Source organism: Typopeltis vanoorti, chromosome 24, assembly GCF_054136105.1.
Source record: "Typopeltis vanoorti isolate ZY-2024b chromosome 24, IOZ_Tvanoo_1.0, whole genome shotgun sequence".
NCBI lineage: Eukaryota > Metazoa > Arthropoda > Arachnida > Uropygi > Thelyphonidae > Typopeltis > Typopeltis vanoorti.
Window position 1 is genome coordinate 6,246,765 of NC_143572.1, and position 19,285 is coordinate 6,266,049.

Sequence of the window (19,285 nt, forward strand, 5' to 3'; positions counted from 1 at the left end):
CATTTTGAATTACTTCTATGGGAGTTCTGATACTATGATAAATTCCAAATGATTAGTGGAAGAATAGTGCAGAATTGAAGTTAATACACAGAAGAAAATAAGGAATTAGTAGATAATTTAAGCCAAGTGCATCAAGACGTGTATTTCTGTGTCTATAATTCAGTTATTATAGTGGAAGATTTCTTTGAATTGTGTTGCCATAAAGTAAAAGTCAACTGGAATTTCAAATGTGCCTATGCAAATTCGATGTGTAGAAGCAGTAATCCGGTAAGAGTTGTCCTTTCTATAACCTGTGTGAAGCAATAACAGTTAACTCCGTCGAATATATTTTGACCTTAGCTGTGATGTTATGTCAATTAATGGTCGGATGTTAGATGTACTGAAGTACTTTCCCCTCAAAATAATAAGTGTTATGTTGATCTATTAAGTGTTAGCTGACTGAGAAAGAATATAGTGTAGCCTGTCATAAGATTAGTTATTGTAACATTCGGAAGGTTAAACTTTTAAGAACTATTCTTAACTTGATTGACTGAGCATAAAGAACTGAAAAATGAATGTTTGATAGTTAATGGATTGTAATTATTCTGAATACTTTAAACTGAGCTAATATATTTATGATTTAATTCATCTAATTGAGTAGAGAGAACTATGTGATAGAATTACTGATGCTTTAAGAATTAAGAAGTGTCAACATTAGCCATAATCCTCAAACCTAAATAAGAAGTTACTAATATCTGAATATGAATTTTTATAATTGTTCGATTGGATAACTTTTTGCAGATAGTTATACTTGTATGTTGTACCATTCCACATTAAATGTTTTCTTTTGTTGAATGAAACTTGGTGTTTGCCTGATTTTCTTTCATTGCACCGCTCATAAAATTAATCGGACCTTTGTGGAAGCCTTAAAAGCTATTAATAACCTCGGCCTGAAGATAAAGTGATAATATAAGTATAGTTGATGATTGATTCCTCTATATTAATTAGACTAATCTGAATATAGGGTGACACAGTATAATATAAATTTCTTTATATTCAGATGAGCATCAATCAACAACTAATGAATAAAAACGGAATTTAAAGAGGTAAAGATAAGATTAACAAACCAACAAATGGAAGTCAGTTAAGTAGGATGTTCCAATGATATACTTGTTCTGTTATATATTTGGTTTAATCCTTTATCCAAATGCAAGCAAAGAAAGTTTGCACCTGAAGTATTTTCATGACCGGGTCAACTCGTGTATAGACGCTAATGACTTCACATCACTTGCATGGGATACCAAGGCAAGTGATGTGAAGTCATTAGCTGCAATATACAAGTTGTCCCAGTCCTGAAAATACTTCAGGCACAAACTTTGTTTGCTTACACTTGGATAAAGGATTAAACCAAGTATATAATTTCTTGGTATCTTTAATTTAGAGATGAACAAGGCTTGTTTTCTAGTAGATAAAATGAGTAGAGTGATTGAGGCATTGAATGTGAGGAGTAAGAAAGCAAAACCATTGGTAGTGGGAAGGAAAAAACTTGGTTGGAAACAAGAAGAGTGGAAGAATGGGTATCAGGAGGTTGTTGAGGAGAAAGATTAATAGTGTGGTGGGAAAGGTGGTCAGTGTGTTGCCCATGCATGACAATAATGAGTTGAGAGTAAAATTTGTGAATATACCATTCGCTAGCAGAAATGTGTGAAGAGAAAGAACTGCAGTTTCTGAAAGTGTGGGGGTGAATTTGAGGGATAAATGGAACAGTATAAGAGATGGACTGCATTTGAATGATTTTTGGCATGAGTAATCTAAAGAGGCTGCTGCCGCTGGAAGGGAAAGTAATGACTACAGAGAATAGACCTGAGCAAGTGAAAAGTGATATGGAAGAACAGAAGAGTAAGGAAGGAGGAATTGAAGGAGTGCTTATGAATGGAGAAGTGAGTAGCATGAAGGAAATGAGGAACTAGGTAGACTAGTGAACACAGTATAAGAAAGGTTAATTCTGGAATAAAAAATGATGTGTGAGTAGACAGGAATGGAATGGCCTGAAATGTGGAGGAAGCATTTGGATCTTGAGAAGATTCTAGGAAGGATAATGATAGGACAGCATGGTCACATCTATGAAGTGGTATCAGTGGAACTTGTTATAGACCCAGAAACAAACTGTTATATTTGTATGTGAATGTTACAAGTATCAGAAGGGGAATGAAATTATGCATTTAGTGAATTTGTTCACCCAAAAATTGTTGGAATAGATGAGATATGATTGGATGAGGATGAGATCCTGACAGGAATAGAGATGTAAGGTGATTATCTGAGTGGTTGCCAGCTATATGATGATGTTTGTGAGGAAACAGTGTATGTGGAACAAACAGGCAGCTGATTATGAAAAGTTCAGGAGACAACTTGCAGCTATATCATGCATTGAGGAGTTTATGTGGAAAGAAAATTAATGCTGCTTGTGTGCTATTCAAGAACTATCTAACAGAAGCAATATCAAAATGTATTCAGAAGGCTGATGTGAAATTAATGAATAAAGAGATTAAGCATGAATCTGGGGTAGAAGGCATTATGGAAGCAGCATATGATGAGTGATAATCAGTTACATGAGGAGCACAAAAAATGAGCAAGGAACTTGGTTGGAAAGGAAACATAAGTACAGTATGAGCAGCAGCAGCTAGCTAATGAAGCTAACAAAAGAAAAACCCTATGGAGTTCCTTTGATATGTGGACAGCAGAAGAAATAATGGGAAAAATGATTATATAGAGATGATATTGGTCAGTGAAAATGCTAAAAAGATAACCACTGCTGAGGATATATTGAGATACTGAACAAGCAGTTCATAAAAGTATTTCATCCTTGTGAATGTGACATCATTCAGAGTTTGAGCGCAGCAAAAAGAAAGAAGAGATTGACTGTGTACAAGCAGGAGGTGTCAGCGCCACGGAGTTAACATCTGCCTTGACATACTTGTTTAATGTAAGTCTTATATTTGGCCAAGTTCCAAAGGAGTGAGAGGAAGACAAGATTATACTTCTTCATAAGGTAGGTGATATGTCTCAAGCTTCAAATTATAGGCCAGATCGTGTCAGGTGTGATTAAAGTATTGGAGAGGTTAGTGACGACTAAGATCCAGAATTGAGTTGACAACAGTCACATTCTTTTTGATGGACTCCATGGGTTTTCTAAAGGAAGATCATGTTTTAGTAATCTGTTTATTTATTACAATAAGGTGACAGGTGCATTGGACAAGTATACACAGTGGTATATTTAAATTTTGCAAAGGCTATTAATGGATTGCCACATGATTAGTTGATAGTTAAATTAGTATTGATGGAGTTGGATAATAGATTACTTCATTGGATTGGAGATTGGCTGTCAGATAGGTATCAGAAATTGTGTATGGGAGTGAATGGTGGGGGGGGGGAGTAATTAGTGGATCTGTTTTAGGACCATTGCTGTTTAACTTGTATGTTAATAATATTGGTAGAGGTTTTAATGGATGTCCAGTTGTTTGCAAATGTTGTGACTTTACAAAAAGGCTTGCATAGACTGAGTGAATGGATATGGGAATGAGGTTCCCAGTTCAATATTCCTAAAGTGTAAGGTTTTAAAATTTGGGAAACAATAATGGGATGCAGAGTGTACAGTTGATGTGGATATATTAAAGGAAGTGAAGGAAATAGATCTGGGGGTTGATGGTGGACAGGGACCTACAATTTAGAGGACACATTGCTAAAACTGTGAAAATGGCATAGCAACTTCAAGCCATTTCAAGTCTTTAGCTTCATTAACTGCTTGCTTTTGCTTCTGTTCCTTTGCATATACCTGTACACCAGATGATGTAATCGAGCAATTTTGGTTTTATCCTAAATTAGTTATTCCAGCTTGGTAGTAGTCCTTATAACCTTTCCATAATGAATATATTTCATAAAATTTGTAATCTTTCTATCATTTTTCATCAAATTTTTTCAATTTTTGTTTCTTTCTTATGTATTTTAATTTTATTTTACCTGTTTCTTCTTTTCATCCTTATAGACACATCCATTTTCTTGCTTAATTTTTTTTTTTTTTTTTTTCACTAACCAGTGACATTTTTTTCACTAACCAGTGAATTGTATTATAACAGTTTACGTAGAGTTTAAAATTCTTCTAATTTGAAACCATGCGCTTCTCTTTGTTACATAATGTACTGATTTCCAGCTTCAAGTATCTAAGGAAGGTCAGAAGACCCACCTTAATGAATTAAAGATTAAACAGCAGTGGCGAAATTTGTTGAGGGAAAGCAAACTTCAAGAGCTGAGAAAAGACCTTGATACAATGAAGAGCATATTTGATCAGATTATCGATCACAAAGATAACATGATTAATTCTTTAGAAAAAGAGCTAGAAGAGGCTGAAGTGCAACATATACGAACTATCAGTTGTCATCTTTATGCTCTGGATGACGTTATTGGTAAGATATTTTTAAAATATGATTATTATTAAATTCAACTGACTTGCTATCAATAATCTGGATTTCTAGTGTTATAATTAATTATTATTATTATTAACATTTGACCACCATGGAGTCAGAGACTCATTGTGGGAGGTACTCACTATTGCATACAGTGCCCATCCAACTGCGTCTTAAACTGATTCAATGTGTCCACATCCATAACACACTCAAGGCATGCAAAGAAGCTGCTTTTCGCTCCTTTGCTCACACCCTCCTTATACAGTTTCCTACTCCCTTCTCCCATTCTATGAAAAATTTCTTCCATGTCTACCTGATAACAACCCCTGACCAGCTTATATGTCTCAATCATATCCCCCCCTCTTCTTCTTCCTATTCACGAGGCTCTGTAACTGACATTCTCTCAATCTGTCCTCGTACTCCACATTCCAAAAACCACTGACTACCTTTGCGAATCTTCTCTGTATCCTTTCCAACATATCCTCATCACCATGAAAACCCGACGACTAAATCTGTGCACAATAATCCATATGAGGCCTGATCAAGGCTTTATACAATGGAATCATAACCTCTCTATTTCTGCATCTCAGGGTTTTCTGCATCATTGCCATTATTCAATGTGATATCTTCACAACTTGTGCAATGTGGTCCCTGAATTTCAGGTCCTTGTCCACCATCACTCCTAGATCTCTCATCTCCTCTACTTCTGTTGAAGTTTCCCCACCAAGTGTATACTTTGCATTTGCCTATAATTTGAAGCTACAGCCTTAGCACTGCCTTTATGCAGTGGAACAATTTTGCCCTCCTTCCACTCTCACTTCCTTGGAGCCTGTGCTATTGCAAAACTCTTATTAAACAGGCATGGAAATGCTACTGCCAGTTCCATGGAACATTCCCTTAAGATGCGTGGTGATGTGTCATCAAATCCTATCGCCTTATTAACATCAAGGTTATTTATTTCCTCAAATACCTCCTGCTTACTCACAATTAAGCTATCCTCTCCTATGTCCTCTACACTTAAGTTCCTCATGATTCCACCCAGATCAGGATGAAACACCCTTATAAATTGATCACCGAATACCTCAACAATGTCTTCTGCAGCAGTTACTATTCTAACGCTTTCATCCCTTAACTTTATCTTTCCATGATCATTCTTCCTTCTACTTGCCACATATCTAAATGAACTCTCTAGGGTTTTTCTCAGCCTGATTTGCCAGTTTCTGCTCATACTCTACTTTTGTTTTCCTTACTAACTGAGTCACTCTGCTGGCTTGTTCTTTATATTCTTCATGTGACTGATTACCTTTATTCGTTTTATACTTCATCTAAAGTACTTAATTGATGCTGTTATGTATTTCTTTGTAAGTTCCCATGCAGCATTTGTTTCCTTACCGCTCAACTCCTCGTTCCATGTTATAGCTCGAAGTTGTCTCCTAAGCTTGTCATAATCACCAGCCTTACGATTCCACATATATATATCCTTTCCTCGCAAAAGTCTGCATATGACTAGCCACAACACAGATGATTGCTTCATGATCACTTTCATCAACTGGAGGGAAGTGTGAAACCCCTCTAACAATTACATCCTCTGATGAAATGATGAGATCTAGAACTCTTGATCCTTGCATGCCTTTCTTTACTGCTGCCTGAGATAGTTATCTCTCAAGAACTCAAGAAATTCATTTTCCTTATTCCCAAATGCTATCTCTTAATTTAATCTATACCACCATAATTAAATTCACCCATAATAATTACCTTTCCTTTGTTCACTAATCCAAGTTGTTTATACATTTCTTCATTACCACCTTCCACATTCCCAGTCTATGACAACATCCAACTAAATATGTCTTCCTCTCAACCTCCACGTTACACCACACTGCCTCATAGCCATTGTCACTATTTCCCCCTTTCATGTCTACCTTATGTGAACTTAATTCCCCTGCTATCAGCAGCAGTACTCCCCCCCCTCCCTTCCTGCCCTTTCTCTCCTCACGAAAAATGCTGTCCCCTTCCATTTCTGTTCCCGTTATGATATCATCTTCATTCAATCATGTTTCACTTATTCCAATGATTTGGGGGCGAATAAACTCAATCACTGAAACCATTTCATCCCCGTTATTTCTGATACTTCTGGCATTTGTAAACAAACACAACAGTTCATTTTTAGGTCTATAGACAGTCCTACCCAAGCCATGTGTTGGTTTTGATTTCCCCACCACACCTGCCAAATCACCTTTGTCTCTGCTTTCTACATATACCTGTTCAGTCTCCACTTCTCCATCCACATTGCAATATACTCCACCTTCATACACACATTCACTGCCACTTTCAACATTCACTCTCTCTATGCCATGTCCATCCAAGCCCCCCCCCCCCCCCTCCTGTTTCCCTGTTCCTCTTGTATTGCCATTCTCTCTTCCTCTCTCACACTACTACTGTTTCCACTGCCAAGCACTTCTGTCTCTTCAATACCACTCTCTTGATTTTCTCTTCATCTCTTCCATCTGATCTCTGGCACGCATCACACACTGTACTTCCACATACTATACTTTCATTCAGCAACACTTTCTCCAGCACACTCACTCCAAAGCCATTTAAATGCAACCCATCACGCCTATATAATTTCATTTTTCCCTCAAACACATGCCATACATCCACAAACTCCACTCCCTTCTCCTAACATAGCTCTGCCAGTATACCATTCATGATTTTGGCTCTCTGTCACAACTCATCATCATCATACCTGGGTAACATACTGACAACCTTTCCTACTATGCTGTTATCTTTCACTCTTCTCAATAGTTTCCTGTATTCGTCCTCACATCCTTCTTATGTACAGTTAGACATCATTTGTCTCTACAATGACAACTAACTCTCACTCTTTTCTTACTCGTCCAATGCCTTAACTATTATACTCATTCTCCTGGATAGCAGACCTTATGGACTCTGTCAGTAACTAGCCCTCTAATTATGGAGTCTCCATATACTACTTTCCTGGAATCGCTCGGCACTTCTTTTACTCTTTGTTCTTTCATTCTGTTTTCTTGCATACTTTCATTAGTTTCCACTAGACGCCTAACATCACTCAACATATTCTTCATTTCATTTTTATTTCCAATATCTGTTTCATTAAATCTTGCATTCTGACAATTTCACTCTCTATCTCACTACCTCTTGTTTGGCCATACTTTACTTCCTTTTCCTCATTCATACTTTCTTTCATCCCTTATCACTAACTTTCTCTTGTACATCTTTGCATTCTGTCACTCCTTTAGTTTCTCCAACTTTCGTTTCACTTCTTTTTCGCAACTTCTGTAACTTTCGCTTCTACATCGTTGCATTCTTTTACTCCTTCAGTTTCTCTTGCTTTCGTTTCGTTTCCGTTTTTCGTAACTTTTTTCCATAACTTTTGCTTCTATGTCCTTGCATTCTTTCACTTCCTCAGTTTATCCTGTTTTCATTTCATTTTAGTTTTTCATAACTTTCATTTCTCCATTCCTGCATTCTTTCACTCCGTCAGTCTCTCTATCTTTTGTTTCATTTCCATTTCTTTCATGTACACTCTCTATCTTTTCAGTGTCAGTTTTGCATTCTGTGTATCGTGGTCCAACAGTATATCGCACTTACGACAAATCCATACTTTCTCTCGTCTTTCGCTTATAGGACATTGAATTAGTTTTGAAAAGTCTGTGTCACCAATGCTACTTGACTTTTGCGGCATTCGCCTAGTAGCACCAGTCGACGCCTGCGTGGTTGACCTCCTGAACAGCATTGCGTGATATGTTTTTGATAAAAGACACAAAAAAGTGGTTATAAATTTTTCAAACTATCCTCTTGATCAATTTAAGCTAACATTATGAAGAATAATGTTATGTTCTTTAATAACCAAATGATCCTATGAGCTACTTGGTTGCTTGTGCAATATGCCCTCTGAACTTCATCTTCCTGTCTACCAATATCCCTAAATCTCTACTTTTATCATTTTTCTGTCCATTAGTATACTACACAGTTTATAATCTTTTCATCCCATAGCATAAAACTGGTACAAATTAGCCTTTGCCCATGCTGTTAGTCTGTTTAAATCATTATTGATAATATTAATAATGATAATCATTAATACAAATTAAATAGCAGCTGTCCAAGTACTGAACCTGAAAGCACACTGCTAATTATCTTCGTTCTCCTGGATTCTATCCCTCCATGTAACACCCTGTTATCTCTCCATCAGTATCTAGTAGTGGTGATGTGGATACAAAAACATTTGTATCCACATCACCACGTTATATCCATTCTGTTGTGTCCTGAATAATCAAAAATTGGGAGAAAAGATTAATTCTATTCAGGAACAACTATCTTTAATTGTAGGAAGAGAATGTTGTGCTTTGGCAAGGAAATAAAAATGTACATTATAACTTTAAGGCAAAACTGAAGAAATGTTTAGCATAAGAAATGTGAGACTTAACCCATTTGTACAGAGTCAAATAGAGGAATTTATATAAGATTATAATTTAATTAGAGTATCCCAGTCTATGTATTGTATGAAAGCAAGATGAGTGTAAGCTAAAGTCCAAGGGTCACACTTTAGCTGTCCAGAAAAGCGAAGGAGAACGCATTCTCGGAAGAACGGCATGCACATGTGGATGAGTGCTGTGCGGTGAAAAACGTAGCTAAGCGCAAGAATCTCCGAGAAAAAAGGGGAAGAATATAAGGGTCAAGCTCTCCCCAGACAGGGCTTTTTGTTTCCTGTTTCCTGCGCTCAGGGACGTTGGCTCGTGCTCTTCGCCAACGTGAAGATTCCGGGTCGGCCGTAGAAGTCGTGAGAGGCCTATCGATGTTTGCGAGGCAAGGCTAGCTATCTCTTCATAACAGAGTAGCTAAGCCATATCGAGTGACCGGTAATCCAGATGTGTGCCTGCGGTACCAGAGAAAGTCCAGAGCGGCACATCGCCTTATCGACTCAGGGAACCAGGCCGTGATGTTATCGTAAGTGATCCGGAGAATCGCAGAACAACGGTGCCATGATGTCCAGAGAAGATGATAGAACAGAAAGTCATTCCATGGGACGGTAACGTAGAATGTTAAAGTATCTGATTTCCAATTAAAGATTTGAGTGAACTCTGTAGGTTAATTTGTGTATGGATATGCTGTAGAGAACTTTAGAGATTATCCCAATTTGGCAGTGACCTGTCCCTGTTTTGAAATATATCTCCCTAGAAGGATCTGGGTGTGAGATAACTGAGACATATTGTGAGATATGAGTAGTGATCAGAGAGTGATTGAAGATAATGTTAAATTAAGCCAGAAGTTTGTATGTTTATAGAAAACTCTGTGGATCTAGTTATTATGCATCTATTCTTGTGTTAGTAATGATATCAGAATTTTACTAGGAAAGTGATTATGTTAACCATGTACTTTAATTTTATCATGTATATCTTTTAAACCTAAATAAATATGTTTTATAGCATTCGCCTGAATCTAGCATGTCTTATGAATTCAAATAGCCACTCATAAAATTATTATCGAACCTAGCGGGAGGGGATATATGAATATAAGTTGATTTTCCACCACGACTGCATGCAAAGACAAAGTGAATTGAGATTAGTTGAATTAGTGTTAGAAAGTTCATCACTGTGTAATACTCTTAAGAGAGCCACCTTGGATAAGAGTCTCATCTATCCTATGTATTGGCTGGTGCAGCAAAATATAAATTCGTCAATATTTAACAGGCGGACTGTCTCAGAAGTTATATTTTAAGGCCTTGTCCCATACTTAGACAAAGCCCTTATGAATGAAAGAATTACACATGACTAAACTTAAGAGCGGCCTGAATTTTAGTTTGTTTAAGGATAGGAGGGTGATAGCTGATTTGCTAGATTTATTGGAAAACTATTACAGAAGCTAGAAGGGAAATAACTGTGTATGAGTGAGTAGTGAAACATACAAATATATATAGATAGTAAAGGTAATAAAAAAGGATATATAACAATTCCATTTACTCCAGTTTTTTAACAGAGTCCCATGCTGTGTCCTGTCATATGGCTTTGCAAAGTCCAGCAGTATCATCATATAACGATTCACTTTATCCAACTCAACTGGTCACTGTATTATGAAAAGTGAGTAAATTGCTAAGGCATATCTACCTTTTGCAAAACCATGCGGTTTCCTCATATAATGGGTAGATAAGAATATTATCTTATTCTTATCTACCCATTCCTGAATTTTGACATTGATCAACTTCTCCAATACCTTTACTACCACTCCCAAAATGCTGATTGATCTGTAACTTGCTACCTCACTCTTGATTTCACATTTATGCAGCAGCACTGTTTTGCCCTTATTCAATTCCCTTGGGACCTTGGGAACTGAGACTTTGTTAAACATCCTAGTTGGAGGCAATGCCAGTTCTTTTGCACAATCTCATAATATGAGCTGCTATCTCATCCAGTCTCATGGCCATATTCATACTGAGATTCTACAATATTCCAGTCCCTATCAGCAGATGCACACCCCTGAAGTGTGATCACTCAGTAATTCAGCTATTGCTTTTATATTTTTGCTACCTGCCTACCATCAGCTTTCATTAAATTTATGCTTCCACAGTCAGTCTTCTTTTTACTCACCACATAAAAGGATTTGTCCTGTTATGATCAACTAATTTCCTTTCATAATCCACCTACCCCACCATGGTGATGACCCTTCTTGCCTGTGTATATTATACTGCTCTTGAGTTTGTTGTTCACCTTTCTCCATGTATACTCTCCACAACATTTTTGTTTTTTGCAGCTTCTGCTTAATAATACTTAATATTATTAAGTATTATTATTAAATATTATTAATAATCATTCATCTAACTTCAGCATCTGTCCTCTTGGGCAGTCTGATACTGCCTTCCTCAAACATGCCTTCACCATCTCCATGTACTGCTAACATCTTTGCCTTGCCTTGTGATTCTTATGCCATTGTGTGACTTCAGTCAGTCTCCTATACTTATCATAATGACCTGCCCAGTAGTTCCGCATATAACCTTTAACTGAATATTCTGGCAATTTCCCAGCCAAGACTGCATAATCATTCTCTCCAATTGGAGATAATAGTACCTTGATTATGGAGAGATCCTCTGATACTATTGCTGCACGCATCATTCTCCATCTGACCTGAGTCCCCTCCATCACGTGGTGATTCAAGAATTATCTCTTAATAAGTGAGTGTATAAATTCCATTTCTTGCTCCATATGATCTTTCCTCCTTCCAATCTATGTCCCTATAATAATTACTTGGCCTATCATTCACATTCATGCTGTCTCCATAGAGTATCATAATTCTATTCGTGCATTCTTAAATTCTGGTTTTAATTGGATTTAGGTGGAGATGAATTTCATCAGCTGGTGTGTGAGCACTGCCCTGCTTATTGGAGGCCTGAAGCAGCTTGAAGAAGTTCCATACTTGGTTTTGAAATTGGCACCACTCCTAAGATATTTATCGGTCTATAATTTCTGCTTCTTTTTGAGTTTACTTTATATAATGGAACTCTTTTACCCTCTTGCCCTCACCCCTTGGAATTCTGCAAGTATTGAGAGAGTTAAGCAGCCTGTTTAGGGATACTACCATCACTTTAAGATTTCATAATATCCTAAGTATCTGAGCTCATCTTTTCATGTGATTCCCACCATTGAAAGCTTATAAAGTTGTAGTACATTAGTACTGTGGTGGGCTAAGATATTTGTTAAAAGTATTTATTTATTTATTTATTTTTACATAATCTGGAAACATAATCTAGCTCTAGAGACTAGATATGGAGCTTTTTCAACCACTTCAGGCATCCACTAACTGGGGTAGTAGTCCCACACAATGAAATACATCTCCCACCTAAATACAATCACAAACATCCATGCTTACAGTGGAATTCAAATATGCAGTCAGTTGGTTTGTCAGAGAATGGGGATACTAACCATTTTGTCAACAAGGCTGGCAAATCTACTAATACTCTCACATCATTCATTGCATTATTTCCACCTGGATAATATATCTTCTCAGAGTGATCATTCAGTAATTTAACTATTTCCTATACTAGAGTCACCTCCTTACATTAATAATAATTTTTTTACTGAATACACAGTGAAGGAACTCTTTGGTATATTTCATTTCATAATTTTATGTTAATTGTCTTTGTTGTTTGTGTTATAAATACAACTTTATATATTAAATAGTAATATTAACAATACTTTTCAGTTATTTATATATATACATTGCAAAGCTAATTATAGAAGAAAAAATTTCCTAATATAAAATTTTAAATATACGATTTTATAATTATACATTATAAACAGTTTTTGTAAATAATTAATAAATAAATTTATAATATTATAAATAATTATTATAATTTTTTCTTCAAAATCAGAGATTGAAAAGCAGCAGACAGATAAATTGTGCCAAGAATACCTTGCCAGGTTATCAAAATTAAATGAAGAATATAAGAAGGAAAAGCAAGATATGGAAGAAAAACATAAAAAAGAAATGCAAAAAGTTGATGATATTGATTATACTGTTTATCAGGAGTTTGTTGACTCTCAGCATGATGCTGAAGCCTTCTTTCAAATGAAATTGGATGCTTTTGAGCAAAAGGTTAAAATAAACATACTGTGTTATTATTATTATTTGTTGTTATTATTATATTTACCTTGTAACTACTCTTTATATTATTTTTTTATTATGTTTGCAAATAATATAATTATTTTACTAACATCTGACCTCCATGGAGTTGGAGACTCTTTGTGTGAGATACACACTTGCACACAATGCTCATCCAAAAAGTCCCTTACACTGATTCAGTGTGTCTACATTCACAACACACTTAGGCAATGCATTCCACTCACCAACCATGCTCCATGCAAAGAACCTGCTTCTCACTCCTCTGCTCACACCCTCCTTATACAGTTTCCAGCATTAGCCTCTTGTTCTACTGCTCTCTCACATTCTATGAAAAATCTCTTCCATGTCAACCTGATAACAATTCTTGTCTAGCTTATATGTCTCAATCATATCCCCCCCCCTTTCTCCTATTCACGAGGCTCTACAATTTACATTCTCTCAATCTGTCCTCATACTCCACATTCCAACGACCACTAACCACTTTTGTGAATTTTCTCTGGACTCTTTCCAACATATCCTCGTTACCATGAAAACCCATCGACCAAATCTGTACACAATAATTCATATCTGATTGTATAAGACCTTTTATTATAAGACCTTGTGCAGGTCTTATACAATTACATAGTATAAGACCTGTACAAGGTCTTATACAATGGCATCATAACCTCTTTATTTCTGTCAGGGTCCTCTGTATCATTGCGTTTATCCTGACATCTTCACAACTTGTGTAATTCAAGTCAATGTCTACCACCACTCACAGATCTCTTATCTCTTCTATTTCCTTTAAAGGAAGTAGAGGAGATGAGAGAACACTTACTCTGCATCCTATTGTTGATTACCAAATCTCAAAACCTTATGCTTTGCAACATTGAACTGATAGTTCCATTTACCTGCCCATCCATGCAATCTATTCAAGTCCTCCTGTAAGGTCATAAGATCTGCTTGACTCTGCATTGCTCTCCCCAGTTTTGCATCATCTGCAAACAGCTGCATATCACTAGTTAAACCATCCCAATATCATTAACATAAAATTGAACAACAATGGTCCCAAAACTGATCTCTGCAGTACACCAGTAGGTGTACTGCAAGGATCTTCCTCTTTTGGGATACTGCACCCCCATATACAACTTCTGATTCCCATCTGACAGCCAGTCGCTGATCCAACTCAGAAGCCTGTTATCCATTCCCATTTGTTTCAATTTATTTAACAGTGTCGTGTGGCAGTCTATCAAAAGCTTTGGCAAAATCCAAGCACACCACTGTATATGCATCTCCCCTGTCCAAGGTATTTGTCACCTTGTTATAGTATGTAAGTAAGTTAGTAAAGCATGATTTATTTCCCTTTAACAAACCCATGCTGATAACCACAGAGAATACTGCTGTTATCAACCCATTTCTGTATCCTACTTCTCACCAATCTCACTCTTTTGCTCTCTCTCTCTCTCTCTAGTACCTTCACCACAACTCCAGATATACAGATTGGCCTATAATTTGAAGCCACAACCTTATCACCACCTTTATGCAGTGGAACAATTTTACCTTCTTTCCACTTTCTTGGAACCTGTGCTGTTGTAACTCTTATTAAAGAGGCATGCAATGCTACTGCCAATTCTCTGGAACATTCCCTAAGATGCGTGGTGATATGTCATCAGATCCTATTGCCTTATTGACATCAATCTTATTTATTTCTTTAAATACCTCCTGCTCACTCACAATTAAGACATCCCCTCCTATGTCCTCTACACTTAAGTTCATCATGATTCTACTCTGATCAGGATGAAACACGCTTAAAAATTGATCACTGAATACCTCAACAATGTCTTCTGCAGCAGTTACCATTTTCATTCTTTCTTCTACTTGCCAGGTATCTAAAATAAACTCTAAGGTTTTTTCTTTGCTTGTTTTGTCAATTGCAGTGTTTTGCAAATTGGCAAAACAAGCAAAGAAAAATCCTCATTCTGCACATTTGTTTTCCTTACTATCCGGGTCACTTTCCTGACTTGTTCTTTATACTCTTTGTGTAACTTGTTATTACCATAATTCATCCTGTGCTGTCTTCAAAGTATCTTCTTATTCTTATTCTTCCACATTACATGCTTAATTCCCCTCATTCATCCATTTTTCACCTACCTAATTCAGCCTTTTGGCCTTCAACATTCACACACACACTGATGCTGTTATGTATTTCTTTTTCCCTAGCAGCATTTATTTCCTTACCACTCAATTCCTCATTCCATGCTATAGCTTCAAGCTGTGTCCTAAGCTTGTCATAATCATCAGCCTTATAATTCCACATGTATCCTTTCATCACAGAAGTCTGTATATGGCTACCCGCAACCCAGGTGATCACTCTCACCAACTGGAGGAAAGTGTGAAACCCCACTCACAATTACATCCTCTGATGTATGTTAATAATCACAGAATCTTTCATTGGCGACAAAGTTAATAAGTAACATCTATTTTCTAAGTACTGCTTTTAACTTGATTAAAAATTGGCTTAAAATTTTTAAAAGCTGACTTTTTCTAAATGTGGGTCAGCTAAGGATGAAAGCTAAACATCTGACCAATGCTTCTGACCTAATGCTCAACTTTACCCTCTGGTGTGCACACTGGTGTCAATCTAGATAATAAACAAATGAGAATGGCAATTTGTTACTTAATCAACCAAGATGTTGAGAGTTTATTTTTCACTTGGTTAGACTATAATAAGTTTCGTTTAATCCTTTATCGAAGTGTGAGCAAACAAAGTTTGCGCCTGAAAGTATCTTCAGGACTGGGGTAAGGTAGTACAACACTGGGCAACTCATTGCAAAGGTGGGGAAAGCTCTTAGGATTAAACTAAACTTATTATTAACCAACCAAGTTGGATTCTGTGTTTTTTACACAGAATCAAAATAATGCTACAACATGCTGAAATGTCATACCAGCTGGGATGTTGTACAGTTAAAGAAGACAAACATCTGGGAATAGATAGAGACAGATAGTGGAAAGTCAGGTAGTATGACAAAGACTCAACATTAGCAGAACTGATTATAGAGACCACCAGCAGAAATATGAATAGTGAAGAAGTGCAACTGGCAGAAGAATTAGAGAAGTGCTATGTCAAGATAATTTATATTTCTGAGATGGAATTCTTCTAAATCATAACTATAAGATGTTATTTTCAGGTAAGAATGATTAGGGAATGGAAGGAGTAGATATAGCATTCAATACTAAATATGAAGATAAACTTCTTGCACAACAGACAGTTTCAAGTAGAGTAATGTGGGCAGCTTTCAAAATGAGGAAATTGGACGAGTCTATAGTCTTACAGAAATGGAAGACATTTTATATTATTATTAGAGAAGGAAGCTGAAACAAAGTTGGTCTTTGATGGAGATTTAAACAGCAGAAAAGGAAATAATTACCAGATATATTCTTGAAGTGAGTAGGGTTCCTAAGGAGTGGAAAGAAGGCAAAATAGTACCACTCCACAAGCATGGTTCTAAGACAGAAGTCTCCAACTATAGGCTGGTCTGTATAATTGTAGTTGTGGTCAAGGTGTTGGAGAGATTGGTAAGGAATAGAATACAGGATTATGGTGATGGACATAACATTCTTTCTGATGGTCAGCATGGATTTATAAAGGGCAAGTCCTGTTTTGGTAATTTACTTGTATTTTATGATAAGGTAACAATTGTGTTAGATAAGGGAGAATCATATGCTTGGACTTTGCAAAAACGTTTGATAGATTATCACATGACAAGTTGGTGTACAAGCTGCAGAGGATGGGAATAGATAGTATAGTGGTTAGATGAATCAGAGATTGGCTCTCTGAACTATACGAGCAGATTGTGTATGATGGAGCAGTGTCAAAAAATGAGGGTGACAGTGGTGTGTACCAGAGTTCTGTTCTTGGGCCCCTGTTGTTTAACTTGTTTGTAAATGATATATCATGTGGACTGACTGGGATCGTCAGTTGTTTTCTGCTGATGCAAAGTTGGGAAGACTTAATAAGTAGCACTGTTGATGTTAATTCCCTTCAGGAAGATTTGAATACTTTTTACTTGGACAAAGGAGTGGGGATTGCAGTTTTAATATCAATAAGTGCAAGGTGTTGTTGCATTTTGGAATGCAGAAATATAAGGATGTGTACTATATCGATGGTGACGTGCTACAGGAAGTGGATGAGATTAGAGATTTGGGAGTGATAGTTGACAGTAGACTGAAGTTTAGAAGGCATATTGCTAGTGTTGCAAAGGCTGCACATTGTAGTGCTGCTACAATAAGAAGTACTCTAATGTAAGGATAAGGAAGTGATTGTGCCACTGTATAAGGCACTGATCAGACCACACTTGGACTATGTGCTCAGATCTGGTCACCTGGTTTTCAATGTGATGTGGAGACATTGGAAAGGGTCCAGAGATGAGTGAGTAAGACAATGTTGGGACTTTGGAGTGCTGGCTGTGGAGAGGTTGAAGAAATGTGGATTGCACAGTTTGATGGATAGGAGGAAAAGAGGTGATATGATAGAGACCTTTAAGTTAGTGAGAGGATTTGATCAGATTAATCCAGAGGGGGTTATAAAAAGAGTAGAAGGTGAGAGGGGAAGAACCAGAGGTCAACCCTGGAAGTTATGTAAAAGTGTGGTGAAGAGGGGTGTGAGGAGTAGATTTTTTTACATGGAGAATTGTCAGTGAATGGAATGCAAAAAGTGTTAAGGATTTTAAGATTCTATATGATAAATATGTTGTCAGTTGATTGAACCTCCCATAATGAGTCTGCTGACTCTATGGAGGGTGTAATAATAATAATAATATAGAAAATGTTTAGAAACAAGAAAAAGCTACTAATAATAATGGCAAGTACCTGCAGAATTTATGTTCAGGATATGGACTATCTCTAGCCTGATTGACCGAGCAGTTAGCAATTCCTGTCTCCAGTCAAAAGGCTGTTGGTTTGAATCCTGCTGTGGGCATGGATGTTTATGATTGTCTGTGAAAATACTAGTGGTGGTGGTGATAGATGGCATTGGAGATTATGATGGTAGTTGCAGTTCGTTGTAGTTGATGGATTGAGTTGTGGAGTCAGAGAGCTGTAGAGTAGGTGCCCTCCCTCGATGAGTCTTTGGACTCCCTAGAGGGATCACATAATAATAACAATAACAATAATATGGACTACCATTACTGATACTATATTCCAACATAAAGATTTCATAATTCACATGGTGAGAAGACTTACAAGCACTTCTTATTGACTATGTTATTGTTAATAGTGATACCTTTATGTTGGTTCAGGACATAAGAGTTTACAGGAATTTGAAATAGGTAGTGATCAGTATTTAGTTTTGAGCAGAATAAAAATGAATATCATACTAAAAAGAAAAATATATACAAAAGTTATAAAAAGCATTCAATTTGAGCAGCTTTCAGAGGTGAACTTTAGACTCAAATATACAAATATTATTGGAAAAAAAATAGAATAGAAAAGTTTGAAAATAAGAATCAAATCATAGAACCTCATTGGCAAATTATGAAAAAAAATTGATCACTTGGCCAGAGAGAGGCATATCATTATTGTTATTAACACCAGACTTCCATGGAAGCAAAAGACTCATTGCTACAAGCAAACACTGTTACACAAAAAGCCTATCAAACTGTATCTTAAACTCATTCCATGTATCTACCTTCACCACAATGTCAGGCAATGCATTCTGCTCACCAACCACTTTCCATGCAAAGAATCTGCTCCTTATACTCCCACTCACACCCTCTTATACAGTCTCCAGGGATGTCCTCTTGTTATACCTTCTTCTCCCATTCTGTGAAAAATTTGTTCCACATTAACCTGGTGACAACCTTTTACCAACTTAAATGTCTCAGTCATATACCCTCTCTTCCTCCTATTCATAGGGCTTCACAAACTGCATTCTCTCAATTTGTCCTCATTTCCCAAATCCCAAAGACCAATACAATCTTAGTCTTTTCTAGACCTTTTCCAATATATTCTCATCTCCATGAAAACCAGGGACCAAATCTTGGTCCCCTGGTTTTCCTGGTTTTCTGTATTAACTGGCTTTTATTTTGTTGGATTTCAAATCAGCATCTCCAACACTACATATTTCATTTAACATGCGACAATGAGTAAGTGAAACAGTTCAAATTGTAACTTTCACACACAAAAAAGAAGTATTACATTACATCTATGTAGGAGTTGAT

The 19,285-nt window shown here is 36.6% G+C and overlaps 1 protein-coding gene across 2 annotated transcripts in view; it reads left to right on the top strand.

The window, feature by feature from the left end:
• Positions 1 to 19,285, top strand: part of LOC150092906 (dynein regulatory complex subunit 2-like) — a 182,386-nt gene that overhangs the window by 39,833 nt on the left and 123,268 nt on the right. For both annotated transcript variants that reach the window (XM_090413890.1, XM_090413891.1), the window contains exons 3-4: positions 4,187 to 4,439; positions 12,838 to 13,061. In XM_090413890.1, the coding sequence (XP_090270016.1) occupies positions 4,187 to 4,439; positions 12,838 to 13,061 (477 nt within the window). The remainder of the gene's footprint in view (positions 1 to 4,186; positions 4,440 to 12,837; positions 13,062 to 19,285) is intronic.